This window comes from Anomalospiza imberbis, chromosome 3 (assembly GCF_031753505.1).
Source record: "Anomalospiza imberbis isolate Cuckoo-Finch-1a 21T00152 chromosome 3, ASM3175350v1, whole genome shotgun sequence".
In the NCBI taxonomy this organism is placed as follows: Eukaryota; Metazoa; Chordata; class Aves; order Passeriformes; family Viduidae; genus Anomalospiza; species Anomalospiza imberbis.
In genome coordinates this window covers 65201550-65215806 of record NC_089683.1, presented here as the reverse complement: position 1 = coordinate 65215806, position 14257 = coordinate 65201550, and the positions used below count along the sequence as shown (strand labels likewise).

Genomic DNA, 14257 nt, shown 5'->3' with positions numbered 1-14257 from the left:
GCACTGCGGATACTGAGCAAGAGGGAGCCAATTCACAGCCCTTATGCTCACTGGGACTCACCTGCCTGCATGTCCTCTTCAGCAGACACGACATGGACTTCCTTCATTGTAACTGCCTGCTGCTCTTGTACAGCAGAGACCAGAGCAGCAGACAAAAGACCAAGAAGAGCTTTGATGGAAGAGGGTAAAACTACCCAGTACGGGGCTGAGCTGGATATTCTGTACAGATTCCATAGCAACTATCAAGTTCAGGTAGAGAAAGCAGCAAATGCTTATTTTGGAAGAAGCACTGGAGACAGTGAAGGCCAAACTGCTATGGACCAATCAAGGAATGGGAGAATATGATAAAGTTCAATAATTACTAAATCCAGAAGAAATAAATGCCTAGAGGATTTAATTTTAGAAGCATAATATATCAAATCAATTAAGCTCCAGTTTTAGTAAAAAGATAATTTTTAAAACCAAAATGCAAGTATGGTATTTGCACACTAATTTCTTACAACTGTGCAAATAAGACTCAGCAGTAAGAGGGGATGCAGCGGTCAGTCTTCTCCATGTAAGTGAGCAGGGAAATAGAAGACACACAGGATAAAAGTGACACATTTAACAGTCTGAGAGGATTTGGGTTTTATACATCAAGATTGTTAGACAAAAGATAGGTGAAAGCAGCTCCTGTAAGCAGTGGATCATAACAAATTTGTAAGTAAGTGGCTTCATTAAGTCATTCCTACTCTGGTAGGAAAAAATACAAGTTGTTCTTTAATTAGTTTTACATAATCCAAGTTAAGAACTTGTCTAGTACGATCAGTTCTTAAGATACAAAAGAGTCTGCAACACAAAAGGCCACTACCACACACATGTACAATACAAAGAGATTTTTATTTTATAAGCTCTTTTGAATAAAATTGAGTTCACATGCACATGCCAAGATAGAAATTAATATTTAATTACATATGGAATTTAGACTGTGTGCAAGCAGATCTCTCTGCATGGTCTTTTTTACCTCAGAATGCAACTCCCTCATATTACAGGGATTTAACAGACGACCTGCCGTTTACTCACAGCACAAAGTTCCACAAACATGACAGTTCATCTCTTAACCCAAATTAAATTAGAAAACTGTTTGCACCTGGAATAAGGAGTTGCATCAGAAAACTGCAAAGAAAACCAAGGCAACTATGCCACTCTCATGAAAAAGTATTACCATTATATACAGTAGTTATAACACACTTAGAAAAAAGTTTACACTTCCTTGTTATTTACACTGGAGTGCAGAGAAAATACCTCAGCTCCCACAGCAATAAATCTTTGTTTTCCCCACACACATTCTGCTTTCTTGAACTCCCTGGGTTCCAAAGGCACTGCTCCATAGCAATAGAAACCTTCTCTCAGTTCTGTGCTTCTTGTAAAAGCATCACATTTACAAGTTTGGCTACTGAGAAACCAAACAGAAGGAAGAGGTAATTCTACAAACCCTGCAACACCCAAACTTCAACAGCATAGGAAAGGCGTGCTCTGGAACAACATATTACAGCACCTTACAGCAGTTTCAAAGTAGACCCACCACTTACACACACTGAACCTTCCTTGCAAGTCTCCACTATATCTGAGCTCTCGCTTTCCATGCTGGTACCTGCTTAAGTCCATCAGTTCTTATAAGGCTGGGTTTTGCATTTGGCTTCAGACTGCAGCGCCCTACCTGAAGAGCAGAGACAAAGTTAAAATTAAACCTAAGAAACTCTTAAAAGATAGAAACTAGAAGATGTTTACAAGAAAAACATTTTGGAAGAGTTGCGGCACTACTCTCAACATAGAATAAAATAGTAAGTTTGTGCAATTGGTTTAAGTACATTTATTCTTCAAAACACTCAACAGTTAGAGGCTTGGTTAAAAACTCATAATATTATTCTGCTTTTTTGTATCTACTCCTGAACATGCTGGCCTTAAGCAGTCTCTCTTCCAGGACTTTATAATCCAGCTGTCAGATCCTGGAACAATATACAAGCTGTTCCAAAAGCTAGTTTTGATCTTTGTATCTAGAATCAGGTATGTCAGCTATGCAGTGCAATAGTCTGCAGCATCAAAAATACCAGCATGGTTGTTTTTAGGACGTTTTAATTTCTCCTTCGGGGGGAAAAAAAAAAGTCAAAGAAATTTCTTAAGACTGCACCAGGTACTGTTGACACACTGAAGTCTGTAAAATATATGCTACATTTAGCTTGGAAAATCCTTGAGGCAGCTGAAATAAAAAAAAAAAATCAAATCAAATCATTAGAGCTAGAAAGAGGAACGTACACATTAGTTTTCCTCATGTTTTCAGCCACACAGCTAGACACATGTTAAGAGCAGCTTCCAAAGAATATCTAAGAATATCTGGATTTCCATTGTATGTTCTGCATTACTATTTCCCTCCATTAGGGTAACAAATGCCACAAACTGAATCTTTTCTATCACTCTCACAATAAAAAGATAGAATTGCTAAGCAGAGAGACACAGTTTAAATTAGTGCCACCTATTTCTATCCATCTCATCTTAGCAGTTCTGAGATTTGTGGAAATGCCTAAAAAACAACAAAACAGCACTGCTAGACTGTATAAGCTGACATAGATGGCACAGGCTGATATGCAGAAATCAGTGCTTAGAACCACCTTAGTCCAATGGCTCTGTCTACCACTTCTTTGCTCCTAGGAAAAACTGTATTCTTCATGGGCTTTACAACAGAATCACAACTCATCTTGGATTAAGATTCAAACTGTGCGGAAACTACGTTCAAAGGAAAATATTACAGACTCGCATTTATTTTCATTTCTGAGCAGTTAGGGTATATTAGTCAGACCTTTCTGTACCTTCCTAATATTCTTATTTGAAAAATTAGTCAATAACTATTTAAACACACAGTTTCCATGCATGGATACCTGCTAGGTTACCATCAAGCTAAGGTCCATAGTTCAATCAACTATGAGCTGAATTTTTAAAATCAATCTTCCAATGTTTTTTTTTTTTCTTTGCACATCTAGAAGTGTATTTACCAGTCTAAATCCACCCAAATTAATTTGCAATTTTCTGCTTTGATTATACTTTAAAGGAAGTAACTACCTAGGCATTGTAGAGAAGTTCTAGACTTCTCTGAAAGAAAACTCTGCAACTATCCATGAAAACAGCAGTAAGTTCAATACAAACACACATATAAAAACATACCACTGGCACCTCAGGACTAGAAAATGGAGAGCTATCAAAAGAATTATTTTCTTTGTCCAGGGAATCATCTTCATCATCATTTTTATGTGCAAATTTCTGCTTTAGAGCCTGAGTTAGTATAGCAACTGGATCCCAATCTGAACTTTGCATCTTTTTGGGTCTAGAAAGAGGGGTACCTCCAGGAGACCTAGGAATGACAACAAAAAAGTTATTGTCTCCTAACCCTATTCCTGTACTGATTAATCCAAAAGCTAGAGGCACAACTTCTATAAACACTCTATTCTATAAATCCCCCATTACACAAGTAATGCTGCTGTAACGTTAAAGCAATTCATCAAATACAACTGAAACAATTACACCCAACAACTTGTCAGCCACATTCTTAGCCTCTTAGCCTGAAAACAAACTTGATGCTGTTCCATGAAGAAAGCTGTCAAAAAGTCAACACAAAATGTTAAAGTATTGCAGATAACAAGAAAAAAAAGGCAAAATTGCAGTTTTTATACCAAGTAATTTGTAAGTTATATTTAAGTATGTTAATGGGAATAGCCCACTAAGGTATTTCATAATCACTGTGAACATAATTTAATTTAAATTTTATTAAGTTAATTTAAATTCAGAAACCAAAATGACACCTTACACCCCAAAACTTATCATAAATGTGGAAGCTAATGACTAGTCCCAGACAATAAATCATAAGACTTTCTAACCATTGAGAAATCTTGGGGACGTGGTGGGGTGGAAAAATCTAGAGGTGTTCAGAGTTCTGCTTGTAAAGTGCAGTCTCCGGGCTGGATGATTTGTACCTAATAATGCACACTGACAACACCAAGTTCTACATCTGGCAGTTACAGTAATTGTTGCTTAACACAAAATCTTGAGCGGATTGAGCTCATGGTCCCTATAAAAACAAGCCCTCAGAGCACTTGCACAATGTGTATGACAATGTTTGGGTGGTAGAAACTGGGATCTTCAGGCTCTCAATTTCTGAGAACAGAGGACTTCCCTTTGCAGTGCACACATTAAATTACTGTCAGAAAGACTGTAACAATTTTGATCATCATTACTCCCCCCAAAAACATGAATTATTCATTACTCAGTTAAGCTCCACTTCTGAATACATGTAGATGCCTAAATCCAGAAAGCATTTTGGATGCACAAGCTACCACTTCCTGCTAATTATGCCCCTGCTCAAGATGTTAAAACTGTCAACCTGAACATCTCATTTTCTTCACTCATCATACATGGAATTAAAGAGAAAAAAAAACCATATATAAAGGAAACATACCGGTTTACCTAAGTGCATTTTATATTTGCTTTATTTACTGTGAGAATGTCATCAAAAGCATAAAGGCATGCTTTGGATTTGAATGTAAATTATTTGCCCAAGTTTTGTGCTAGTCATTTTTCATAGTCAGCTCACAGTTAAGAAAATGTTGAAATGAGAATGCAATTCGTTTTGCCAAGTGACATTCTTCCCACATTGAGAGCTTCAAATATTCATTACAGGCTCAGTTTTTCTTACTTTTTCAATCAAAGAAGTTCAGAAAAGAATCCTGAAGGTGTAATCTCTATTATACCTCATATAACAGAAACCAGAAGAGGTACAGAAGTCTTTAGTAAAACATTTTTTTACAAGTCAACTGCACTTACCATCAAAACAGTTTACCACAAAAAATATTTATAATCCTATTGAATACTGCATTATTCAACTGCACTACTGAAATACAAATTCATTAAACGTTTTCAATAAATGATATAGTATATGTTATTGTAAATACTTCAAAGCTTGAACCAGGATATTCTGAGTATGCTAATAGTACTTTTCTGAAGTTTCCCTGAGGATTTGGCCTTTCACAGTGAATCCAGAAGGGTTATTTTTTCGAATCAGTTTCCTGTGCCTGTGCATGCAATCCTGTAAGCAACATCTCACCTCCCCACACCAACCTGAGATTTGCATACTGAAGCAGCACAGTAGTTTAAAATGCTGCATTCAGCATGTTTTAAATGCATCTAAAAGCCATGTCATCACAAGCATCTTACATTTCCCACTGTCAACTCAGATGCTGCCAGCTTCAGTTTGTCAGCAGTAGCTGCTCTTTAAATGAATGGTGTTCTCTGGTGCTACTGAACTGCTGTTGATGCTTAGATAACCTTGGCTTGCTGAGATGCACATCTGATCCAACCTACCTCTCAACAGCTCGCAACTGAACTTTGTTTAGGTCTTTCAAAACATCCACCATACTGGGAAAGTTCTTTGTCCTCTGGTGATCAGTACTGTTAGCTGCAGTTGAATTACTGTTTCTTGCAGCTTGGCGTTGTTTGGTAAGTTCCAGTGTGGAATTACCAGCATCAACACGAGATGGTGCACCAGAAGGAAGTGGAGGAGGCGAGGGAATTACAAAGTGATTGTGAGAGATGGACAATGGTGTAGAAGTCATGGCTGGCAGTGGGTAAAATCCATCTCGAGTGCTAAGTGTTTTAAAGGCTTCTGCGTACAGATAGAGAAGAAAAACAACAACATATATTAACATCTAGGATTAATCAGTTTTAAGTCAAGATAAGACTGCCCTCTGAAAGCAGTCTTTTTTTAGACACCTTGCACATTACAACACAGAAGAACTAAACTTAAAACAAAGAACATTACTTCAAACCCGCAAATTCAGAATACGTGAAGTAATGAATCTAAGCTGTCTTGTACTGCTCTGATTTTCACTTCTTGTGTCTTCAATCTAGGCACTAGATAAATCAGCAAAGCAGCCTGCTGCTACATACGGTGATCAATGGTCTAGAGGTTACAATAACCTACATGAAGCAAAAGATAACCATGAAACATAAAAAAGATTACAATACTGAGTGCAATGGAGAAGAGACAGAGAAGACCCAATAGAACAGCTGAATCACAGAAGTGCCTCACAATGCCACACAAAAGTAACTACCTCGCACCAGTACAAGTATTTCAGCAACCACAGTGGGGTTGGTCTGCAAGGCAATTGAGACTCAAAACTTACCAGGAAAAAAAAAGAGGCCACAAGATAGAGACCAACTACCTAGGACATATCTGTCTGTAGCATTTGTTTTTGTTAAAGCCCCAATAAGACTGACTTAGAAGTCTTTTTCTACACATTATTTTAATAATTTGTTAGAAACAGTGTAAAACCCCAAAGGGACAAAGTCTGTAACTTTTTTAAAGAGTTATTAGTAGCCTATAGATAGTGATGTTACTAAACTCTTTCACCATCATGGAAATTAGTATGAAGAGTACTTAGGATCAATTGCATTTGAACTTGGCAAATAGACCACAAATTAGAAAACACAAGTGCACCAAATAGCAAAAAGAAAACCAAAATATTATATTCAGTAAATTTAGTTGGTGTATCTTCAGTTAGAGAAATTAAATTTGTTCTCTACCAATATCAGACACGGCAAGCTCTAAAGCAAAAAAAAAGGAACACTAGTTTGCTTCAAATCAGAAAGGCTTACGTGAGGGAACGTTTCCTAAGGTCTGCACTGAAACAATTGCAGCAATCTGAGCACGAAGAAGGGTCAGCTCATCTTCAAGCGCAGAAATTTTCTGGAGTGCTGCTTGATCAACACTGATGTTTTGTGCACTGTTTTTCGGAATGTGCTGTATTGAATCCAGACGTGGATATGGATCAGAAGGAGTTGTATTTTTCTCTTTTCTCCTCAATTCAGTCCTACAAAGCAAAAAAAGACACAGTTTAAAAAGCCTCAGTCAACAATGGAAACCTCAAAACTACTTGGGCTGTTCAACCTAACTTTTCCAACTATTTAAGGAAACTACACTTTTAAACACTCATAACTTCTAAAATGTTTCAAGTCTCCCTTTGCTCAAGTACAATGAAGATCATCCCTGCAAAGTCATCATAAGAATAAGTCAGATAATTCACTCAGGGATAATTAAACATCATAAAGTCATACAGTAGGATTGTCATTATTCAACAATTATTAGACTGACACCATAAGGTGTCTCTCCCGTCTTGCCACATGCAAGGCAGGAGAGGCAAAGAATAATGAAAAAAGAATGAACAAAAAATAATGAAGAAAGAATGAACAAAGAATTAGGCTTCAGTAATTTCAGTCATTTATCAAACTCTAAGATGAACACTGCAAGCAGTGAAGTAGTTACAATCTTTCAGAAAATGTACTTGAAAATAATAAAGTTTAACACAGACTTACAGAATAAGAATCTCACCTTCTGTAAGCTACTATAACCAAAGACAGCCATTAGAAAATTGCACTGTAAGTCTCAGGTTTTAATTGCACTGTAAGTCTCAGGTTTTAATTTTAAAAATTGCTTCAAGTCTGTGCCTGCAGAAATAAACTTAAAATATAAGTATAAAATCAAACTACCAGAATTTCATTATGAAACATAAAAATTAAATTTACTTGATTCATTTAAGATGTACTAAGCTTTCATGGAAAAAAAGCCCAGACCTTTTCCCCTATTTTAAACATCCTTTTACTTCAAATCAGACCTGAAGCACTGCTTTCTGATTTGCCAAAACTCCCTTGCTACAAACACTGCTTGAGAAGGAAAAGATATCAGTTAGAATAGGTGTTCTTGAAAAACATCCCACAGAGGCAGAGGAGGAGGAGGAACAAAGAATGGAAACAACAAAAGAATGAACTGTCATAGTTCTGTGAATCTTGCCAGCTAAAGAACAGCATGAGCTGGCCAGGATTTTTTTTTGTTCTTTCAACAAAGTTCTTGTTCTTCTGCTATTTTACAGCTGTTACAGACAAGCTTTAATAATTTAACAATTACGCCTCAGGAAACATTAGATGAAACATTGTATCCAATTTCTCCAAGGAAAAGTGTGTCATTTAAATTAATCAATTTCTTGTATTTTCATTACTGGTAAGTACCACAAAGGTCACAGACAAACAAATACCAATATGAAGCAGAATTACATTGTCCTATACAGATGCAGTACAAGACAACACAAGTGTGCACATTTTATTCTTTTTTCTGAGTCTAACTCATCTCCTTGGATTTTGAACAGATCCTTAGAGGAACAGCAAGACAACTTTCTACATCTTCTCCAGCTGGGAAAAAAAAAAGACAAACTTGTATACTATTTGTGTCTGCAAATTCTTGGACAATTTGTCATTTTGCACTACCTGAAATACTTTGTAATTTGTAAAAATATTTTTCTTCAGCCCTCTATAAAAGATAGAAACATTTATATAAACTATATTCAAAATTATTTTAAAAAATTTAAAATAATTATGTTTGGTTTTCCATCAAAGCAACCATCAAGGCTTACATATGACACTGTAAAAATCAAAGCCAAAACAAGATATTAAAATATTTTCTCTTGTTTCCCCATTTATAAATTTTATCAAACAGGGTGTAAACTAGAAGGATAAAAATAGGAACAGTCCTACAGTATACTGCAACAACTAGCTCCCTCCCTCACAAAATACTCTGAGTGAGTATCATGTAAAGTACAGTAATGCACCTGACATACTACTATGAAAAGAAAAGAGGAGAGTCAATTTCAGAAATCTTTCAGAAAAGAAACGTTACATAGTCATAATCTTCAGGTAAGGAGGAAGTACCTTCCCTCCCTCCTAAACACAAAAGCCCAAAATGTTTCCATAAAAGGTTAGGAATAAAGGAAAACAAAGACAAAAGCACACACCATAGAAAAGGCAAAAGTTATTCCTATTATTCCTTTTCACACTTTTACTTACCTAAGTCTAGTACATGCTTGTCCTTCATCATTTGCCACCCACAGGACATCAGCAAGTGATGGAGCCACAGGAGCTGGAGCTGTACTTTGTTCATCATAACCCAATGGACTTAGGTCTTGAACAAACTAAAAACAAGCAATGTAAAAAAAATTGTATGAAGGGAAACTGGATTCAGCATATATTGAAGGTTCTGGCTCAGCAAAAAGGAATTTTTAAACAGTGCTATAACATTTAAGGAAGCATCACAGGGATCCCTAAGGGATGCAACTCACAATTACATAAGCTAAAAAGAAGAGGAAAGCTATCATCAAATTAAGAAACAAGAAAACACAAACAGGTGAAGTGTACATATGACAATTAATTGCTTACTTGAAAATAAGGTCTGGGAGAGGGCTCCAAGGAAAGAATTGTTCCAAGTCTACGGACAACACTTCGAGTAGATCCATATTCCTTTTTTTTGCAAACAGATGTGACCTAAAAAACAGAAAACCTTTGAACCTGAGAAGCAAAATCAAAGCCCCCAGTTCTTAATCCCATTTTAATCAAAGTTATTTAATTATTCCATGTTACAGGTAATTAAATATAGTGCAGTTTGGTTAACCTAACTTATCAATGCTCTTCTCAAGCTGAAAGTCCGAAGAGGCCTACACTGGTCTGACAGTGTCTAAAACACTGCCAAAATATAGAATATTTTAAAGAGGCACAAAGGCCAACATCTTGAGATACTGGCAAAAGTGCCCATTTAATTAACTACATGCAGCTGCGTAAGTCTTGGGAAAGAACAATTAGCAAAGCAGTGAAATAAATTTAACGTACCTTGGCCTGATACTTCCTTATGACAGCGCGTAACTGCTGGAAATGCCCTCCTGATGAGACTGCTGAAGGTAGGCGTGTTCCCAGAGTACGACTGATACTGCTGCCAAACACGTGAGTTTCAAAAAACACGGCCTGTCAAAAAAACCAGCAGCTTCCAACAACGGAACCAGAAAGTAATCAGGGCAGTTCGGCCAAATCGGCATTGCTGGAGATACTCGTTGTTTCCCCACAAACAACGCTAGGGCTGTCTCAGAAGCACAAGCGGCAGCAGTGCCTCACTGCTGACAGCCCCCACTGAGGAGCTGCCCACGACCTCGCGCTCCAACATCAGCCCCTGGCACGGCACCAGCGCCTCGTTCAGCTTCCCCGCCGCACCTCGCCCAGGTCTCTGAACACACGGCATTAACTGCTGCTCGGGAAGCAGCAGTGGCCTTTTACTTGAAACAGCGGAGCACCAGCAGCCAACGCCACTGGCTTTCTTACGTTCAGTTCAGGGCAAAAAGCGGCACTTGACCGGCTGTGTCAGGGCAGTGACCCCGCGGGTCCCCACGTGCGGGCAGCGTGTTCCGACAAACCCGGCTGCGGGCAAAGAGGGCGCTGAAGCCGCCCCACCGCCCGCGGTGCCGACCTTCCCTCCCTCCGCCGAGCCAAGCGGCTGCAGGCGAGACGCCCCGCCCGAGCGGCTCTCCGGGCGGAGGCAGCCGCCGCGGGGTCTCACCTGGTGGTGCGGCCAGCCGAGGTAGCGCAGCAGCCGCCGCAGGAGCTGCAGCAGCAGCAGCAGCGCCATGGCGGGCAGAGCCCGCGGCAGCGCCCCGAGCGAAGCGACCCGCGCCCGCAGCACCACCCGCGCCCGGGGGCGGGGCACCGCGGCAGCCCCGCCAATAGGAAGGCGGCAGTGCCGCGGCAGAGCCAATGAGCGGCGGGGCGGGCCCGCCGCGGGGGGTGTCGGGAGGGAGCGGTTTGAACGCCGCGCTGCCCGGGCCTGCCCCTCTTCCCAGGGAGCGCTCCCGGGAATGCGCTCCCGGGAATGCGGGCGGCGCGCGGGCCACAGCGCACCGCGGCCAGCTCGCACGCCTGACTGACCAAGGGACTGCACTCACAACAAAGGTAGCTTCTGCCTCGGCGAAGGCAGAACACAGTACGCACCAATGGAAGAAATGCGCCAGAGCCTGTTAACTCATTGAATTAATGGCTGGGAGCTACACTGAGACGGTTTAGGCCTTCGATGTAGCAAACTCTTAACTACTTCATTCTGACACCTAAAACAAATGCACAAAGTATCCTCAATGCAACAACTGCCCAGTAACACCTCACTGTAAGTCAAAAGCTGGCTTTGAAATTCTGACCTTGCTCTTTTATCTTGCATTTCCTTCATCTTTATAAGGAAGATTTCTACTGTTTTCCTCAAGAAATTTTGAAAGCTTCAATAAAGTTAGCAGTTCTAACAGTGCTTCTAGGAGAAGGAATATCCTTTCCCTCCAGCTATGCAGTCAGTGTTTGGAGATCACCTTCCCTCATCTGTGCAGTTGGTGTTCCTATTGTTAGTACCTGAGTTCCTACAGCAGTACTGCTGGTTAGTGTTATCCATGTCAGGTGGATCCATTCTCTAAAACCAAACACAAAGGAGTAGCAGTACTGGTAACACACACTGTAGCAACAGCATATAGCTGGTTCACGGGACTAGGAAGGTTTAATCTTGAGGAGAGAAAGGGTAGAACATTTTAATGGATATCTAGAAAAAACTGTACTATAACACTTGCCTTAAAGAAAAAAAAAAGTACTTCTCACCTACTCCTCCAACACCTTACTAGAGAGGAGAAAGTGTCAACAGAATGGGAGCAACACACAGCTCTACTGGAAAGCCAGGAAGAGACAGGGTCTCTCAAGCAGCAGCAAAACCGAGGCAATTTAGTTTCACTACAGCACCAGCTGCACTGAATGAGAGGTGCTCATACAGAAATCCTTCAAGTCAGCAGGTACAGCTCTCAACAGGACAGAAGGGATCTGCAGGATCTTCTGAACAAAAGCATCTTGCAACGGGCCAGCTTTAAAAGACAAGAAGTGACATAGGGCTCGAGGCTTAATGCTGCTGCCGTACCTCCTGGAGCTGAGCCAAAGCTCAAGGGAGAGCTCTCCTTTTAAAGCATTAACAAAACAATTGCAGGAAAGCTTTACTCTTATTTAACTGCCCACTGTTACAGTAATGCTTATTGTTCCTGGGAGGGAAGAGGATGTGAGATTTAATTCCAAACCAAGAAACTAAATGGGACACTGTACTAACAGTACAGCTACTGGATTCAATGTTGGTTGGTGGCCTTTTTTTTTTTTTTATTGCCTAGTAAAATGTATACCTGATTTTATCTGAACTGGAGGGATAACTTCAAATTCTGTGAATCCACTTCATCTCTGCATGGTGTCCTTAAAAAGTGCTTCATTGCTGGAGAGCAGTGAGTCAGAATGAGTAGCTGAATTCAAAAGATAGTTACACATTTTACACCAGCATAATGTCTACACAATTATTTTCCCCTGTACCACCAGTGTTGGTCTTTACCTTTTAATAAGAGAAATGCAAAATGCACTGAAATTCCATTCACAAGTCATGTAACTACCTTAGTAGCACCAAGTGAAAGGCTCAAAAATGTTTTTTCTTAGCACAGTGAAAATTCACTGCTCATGTTAAAAGACAAGTGCTAAAGCACTTGACTTGGATTAAAAAAGTGAACTCCACTCCTACTTTGTTTCTTACAGATCTCTCAGACTGCAACATGCATCTTTGACTACATTATCTCTTAATTTGAATTAAGTTATTGAAAGAAATGCTAGTGGGCTGTCATTGTGTGTTCTGTAATCAAATTACACTTCTGGTAAACTACAATGAAATTAGGGATTGCAAAAAATTTGATTTTTACGACCTAACCTCCAGACAGGTTTGTAGGATCAAATGCCATTACCAAAGCAATCTCTACCAGATCTCCTTGGATATTCAGCTGAAGTACAACATTTACATGTGCCTGGTCTTGCAGGAATTGTACTGCTTTGTGACACACAGACCCTATCAATCCACTTTCAACTTGACATAAATGATACAAATTACCTATTCTGAAGTCATGACAGCTCAAGCATATCTTGATCCTGTTCAGTTTCAGAATGATGTTTAATTTTACTTCATTAGGACAGGCTTTGACTCTGATGTCAAGTTTGCTTTGTTCTCTTTTTTGCTTATTCTAATTTAATGTACACAAAGTCTGAGTTTTGCTGAGAAGTCCAAAGAATACTCAGTTTATAATTTCAAAGATCTATTATAAGATGCACAGTACATGTAAAAGCAAATCTTGCAATAACAGTTTAGCTGGCCTCAATGTTTTAATACATAAAGAAGGAATGACTCTCTATTAACTAACTACTACTGGGAGACAAGTATTATTCCTGTTTCCCATTCTACACAGCCGCTGGCTAACTAGTACAACATAAAATATAGTTTCTTCAGCTACAATGAGGATTATTTCGTTTTCCTGCCTTCTAGTGTTTAATTTATATAGGGGAGTTAACTACTCCCTAACAGTAAAGCAAATAAGAGGGCATACATTATATAGGTATTTAATACAAACACCTGTATCAAAGCTTTTTTTTTTCCTGCTTTTAAAGATATTATGCCATGTGACGGGGTGAATAAGAACAGCTACACTTTTAACTCCCCACAACATTAAGATTAACTTATCTACAGCATTTTGAGAAAGAGAAACAAAGTAATCTTCTTGTATTAAAATGTCCTTGTTCTGGTAATTCAAGTATATTACTGTCATTCTTAACATTCTAGAGGTTAAGTGTGTACCCACCACTAAAACTATGCTTGAAGGTTTGTTATTTTTGTTAAAACAAACAAAACAAACCACCAACCAAACAACCACAACAACAAAAATAATCAAAAACCCCTTAATATCTGCACTTCAGCTACAAAAATTCTTGCAGCATAATTATTAGAAATCAGTGTTGAAGTAAGTAAGATTAATTTCTCACACTTCTGATATACATGAATTATCTTTACCAATTCAGGTTTTAACATCTCTTGCTTTATTTTTTCAGGGATTTTGTGGTGTTTTGTTTCTCTCCTCCCACCTGCTCCTGCCCTGCTCTCTCATTTTAACTTAAATGCTGTACATGTGATTGACTCATTCTTGCCAGATTACATAGCCAGAGAGGCAAGCCCACACAGAGAAATTAAAGAGGCAATTCTAACAAACTGTAAAAAGAAATTGCTAAAAAAGAAACTAGATTGATACCGCCACCAAATTAACTCAAGTGTTCTGCTGATGACTAAGCTATCAAAAAATGCACTTGAAACTCACTGTAGTTTGTATATGCATATGTATTTCTTAGGGTACCAGTGAAGAGTGATGATTTCACTGCTTAAGTAGAATTCTTGCTGCACCCTTGCAGGGTGAAATAGGAATCCAGGTTTATCACTGTGTAAATGTGATTCTCAAGAATTAACATACAATCAGCATTTTGCACAACTGTTTGT

General features: G+C 39.0%; 1 protein-coding gene across 2 annotated transcripts; it reads right to left on the bottom strand.

Annotated features, from left to right (window-relative positions):
• Positions 1-860: 860 nt before the first annotated feature.
• Positions 861-10589, bottom strand: MTFR2 (mitochondrial fission regulator 2). Of its 2 annotated transcripts, none has more exons than XM_068184844.1 (8): positions 10454-10589; positions 9736-9867; positions 9289-9393; positions 8920-9044; positions 6682-6896; positions 5389-5689; positions 3199-3385; positions 861-1699 (listed from the first exon to the last, which is right to left on the bottom strand). In XM_068184844.1, exons 1-8 carry the CDS (start codon positions 10520-10522, stop codon positions 1601-1603), a joined length of 1233 nt encoding a protein of 410 aa, XP_068040945.1. In that variant the 5' UTR covers positions 10523-10589; the 3' UTR covers positions 861-1600. The 2 variants fall into 2 exon arrangements, with proteins under 2 accessions (XP_068040945.1, XP_068040946.1); XM_068184845.1 differs by having other exon boundaries at positions 3208-3385.
• Positions 10590-14257: the final 3668 nt, after the last annotated feature.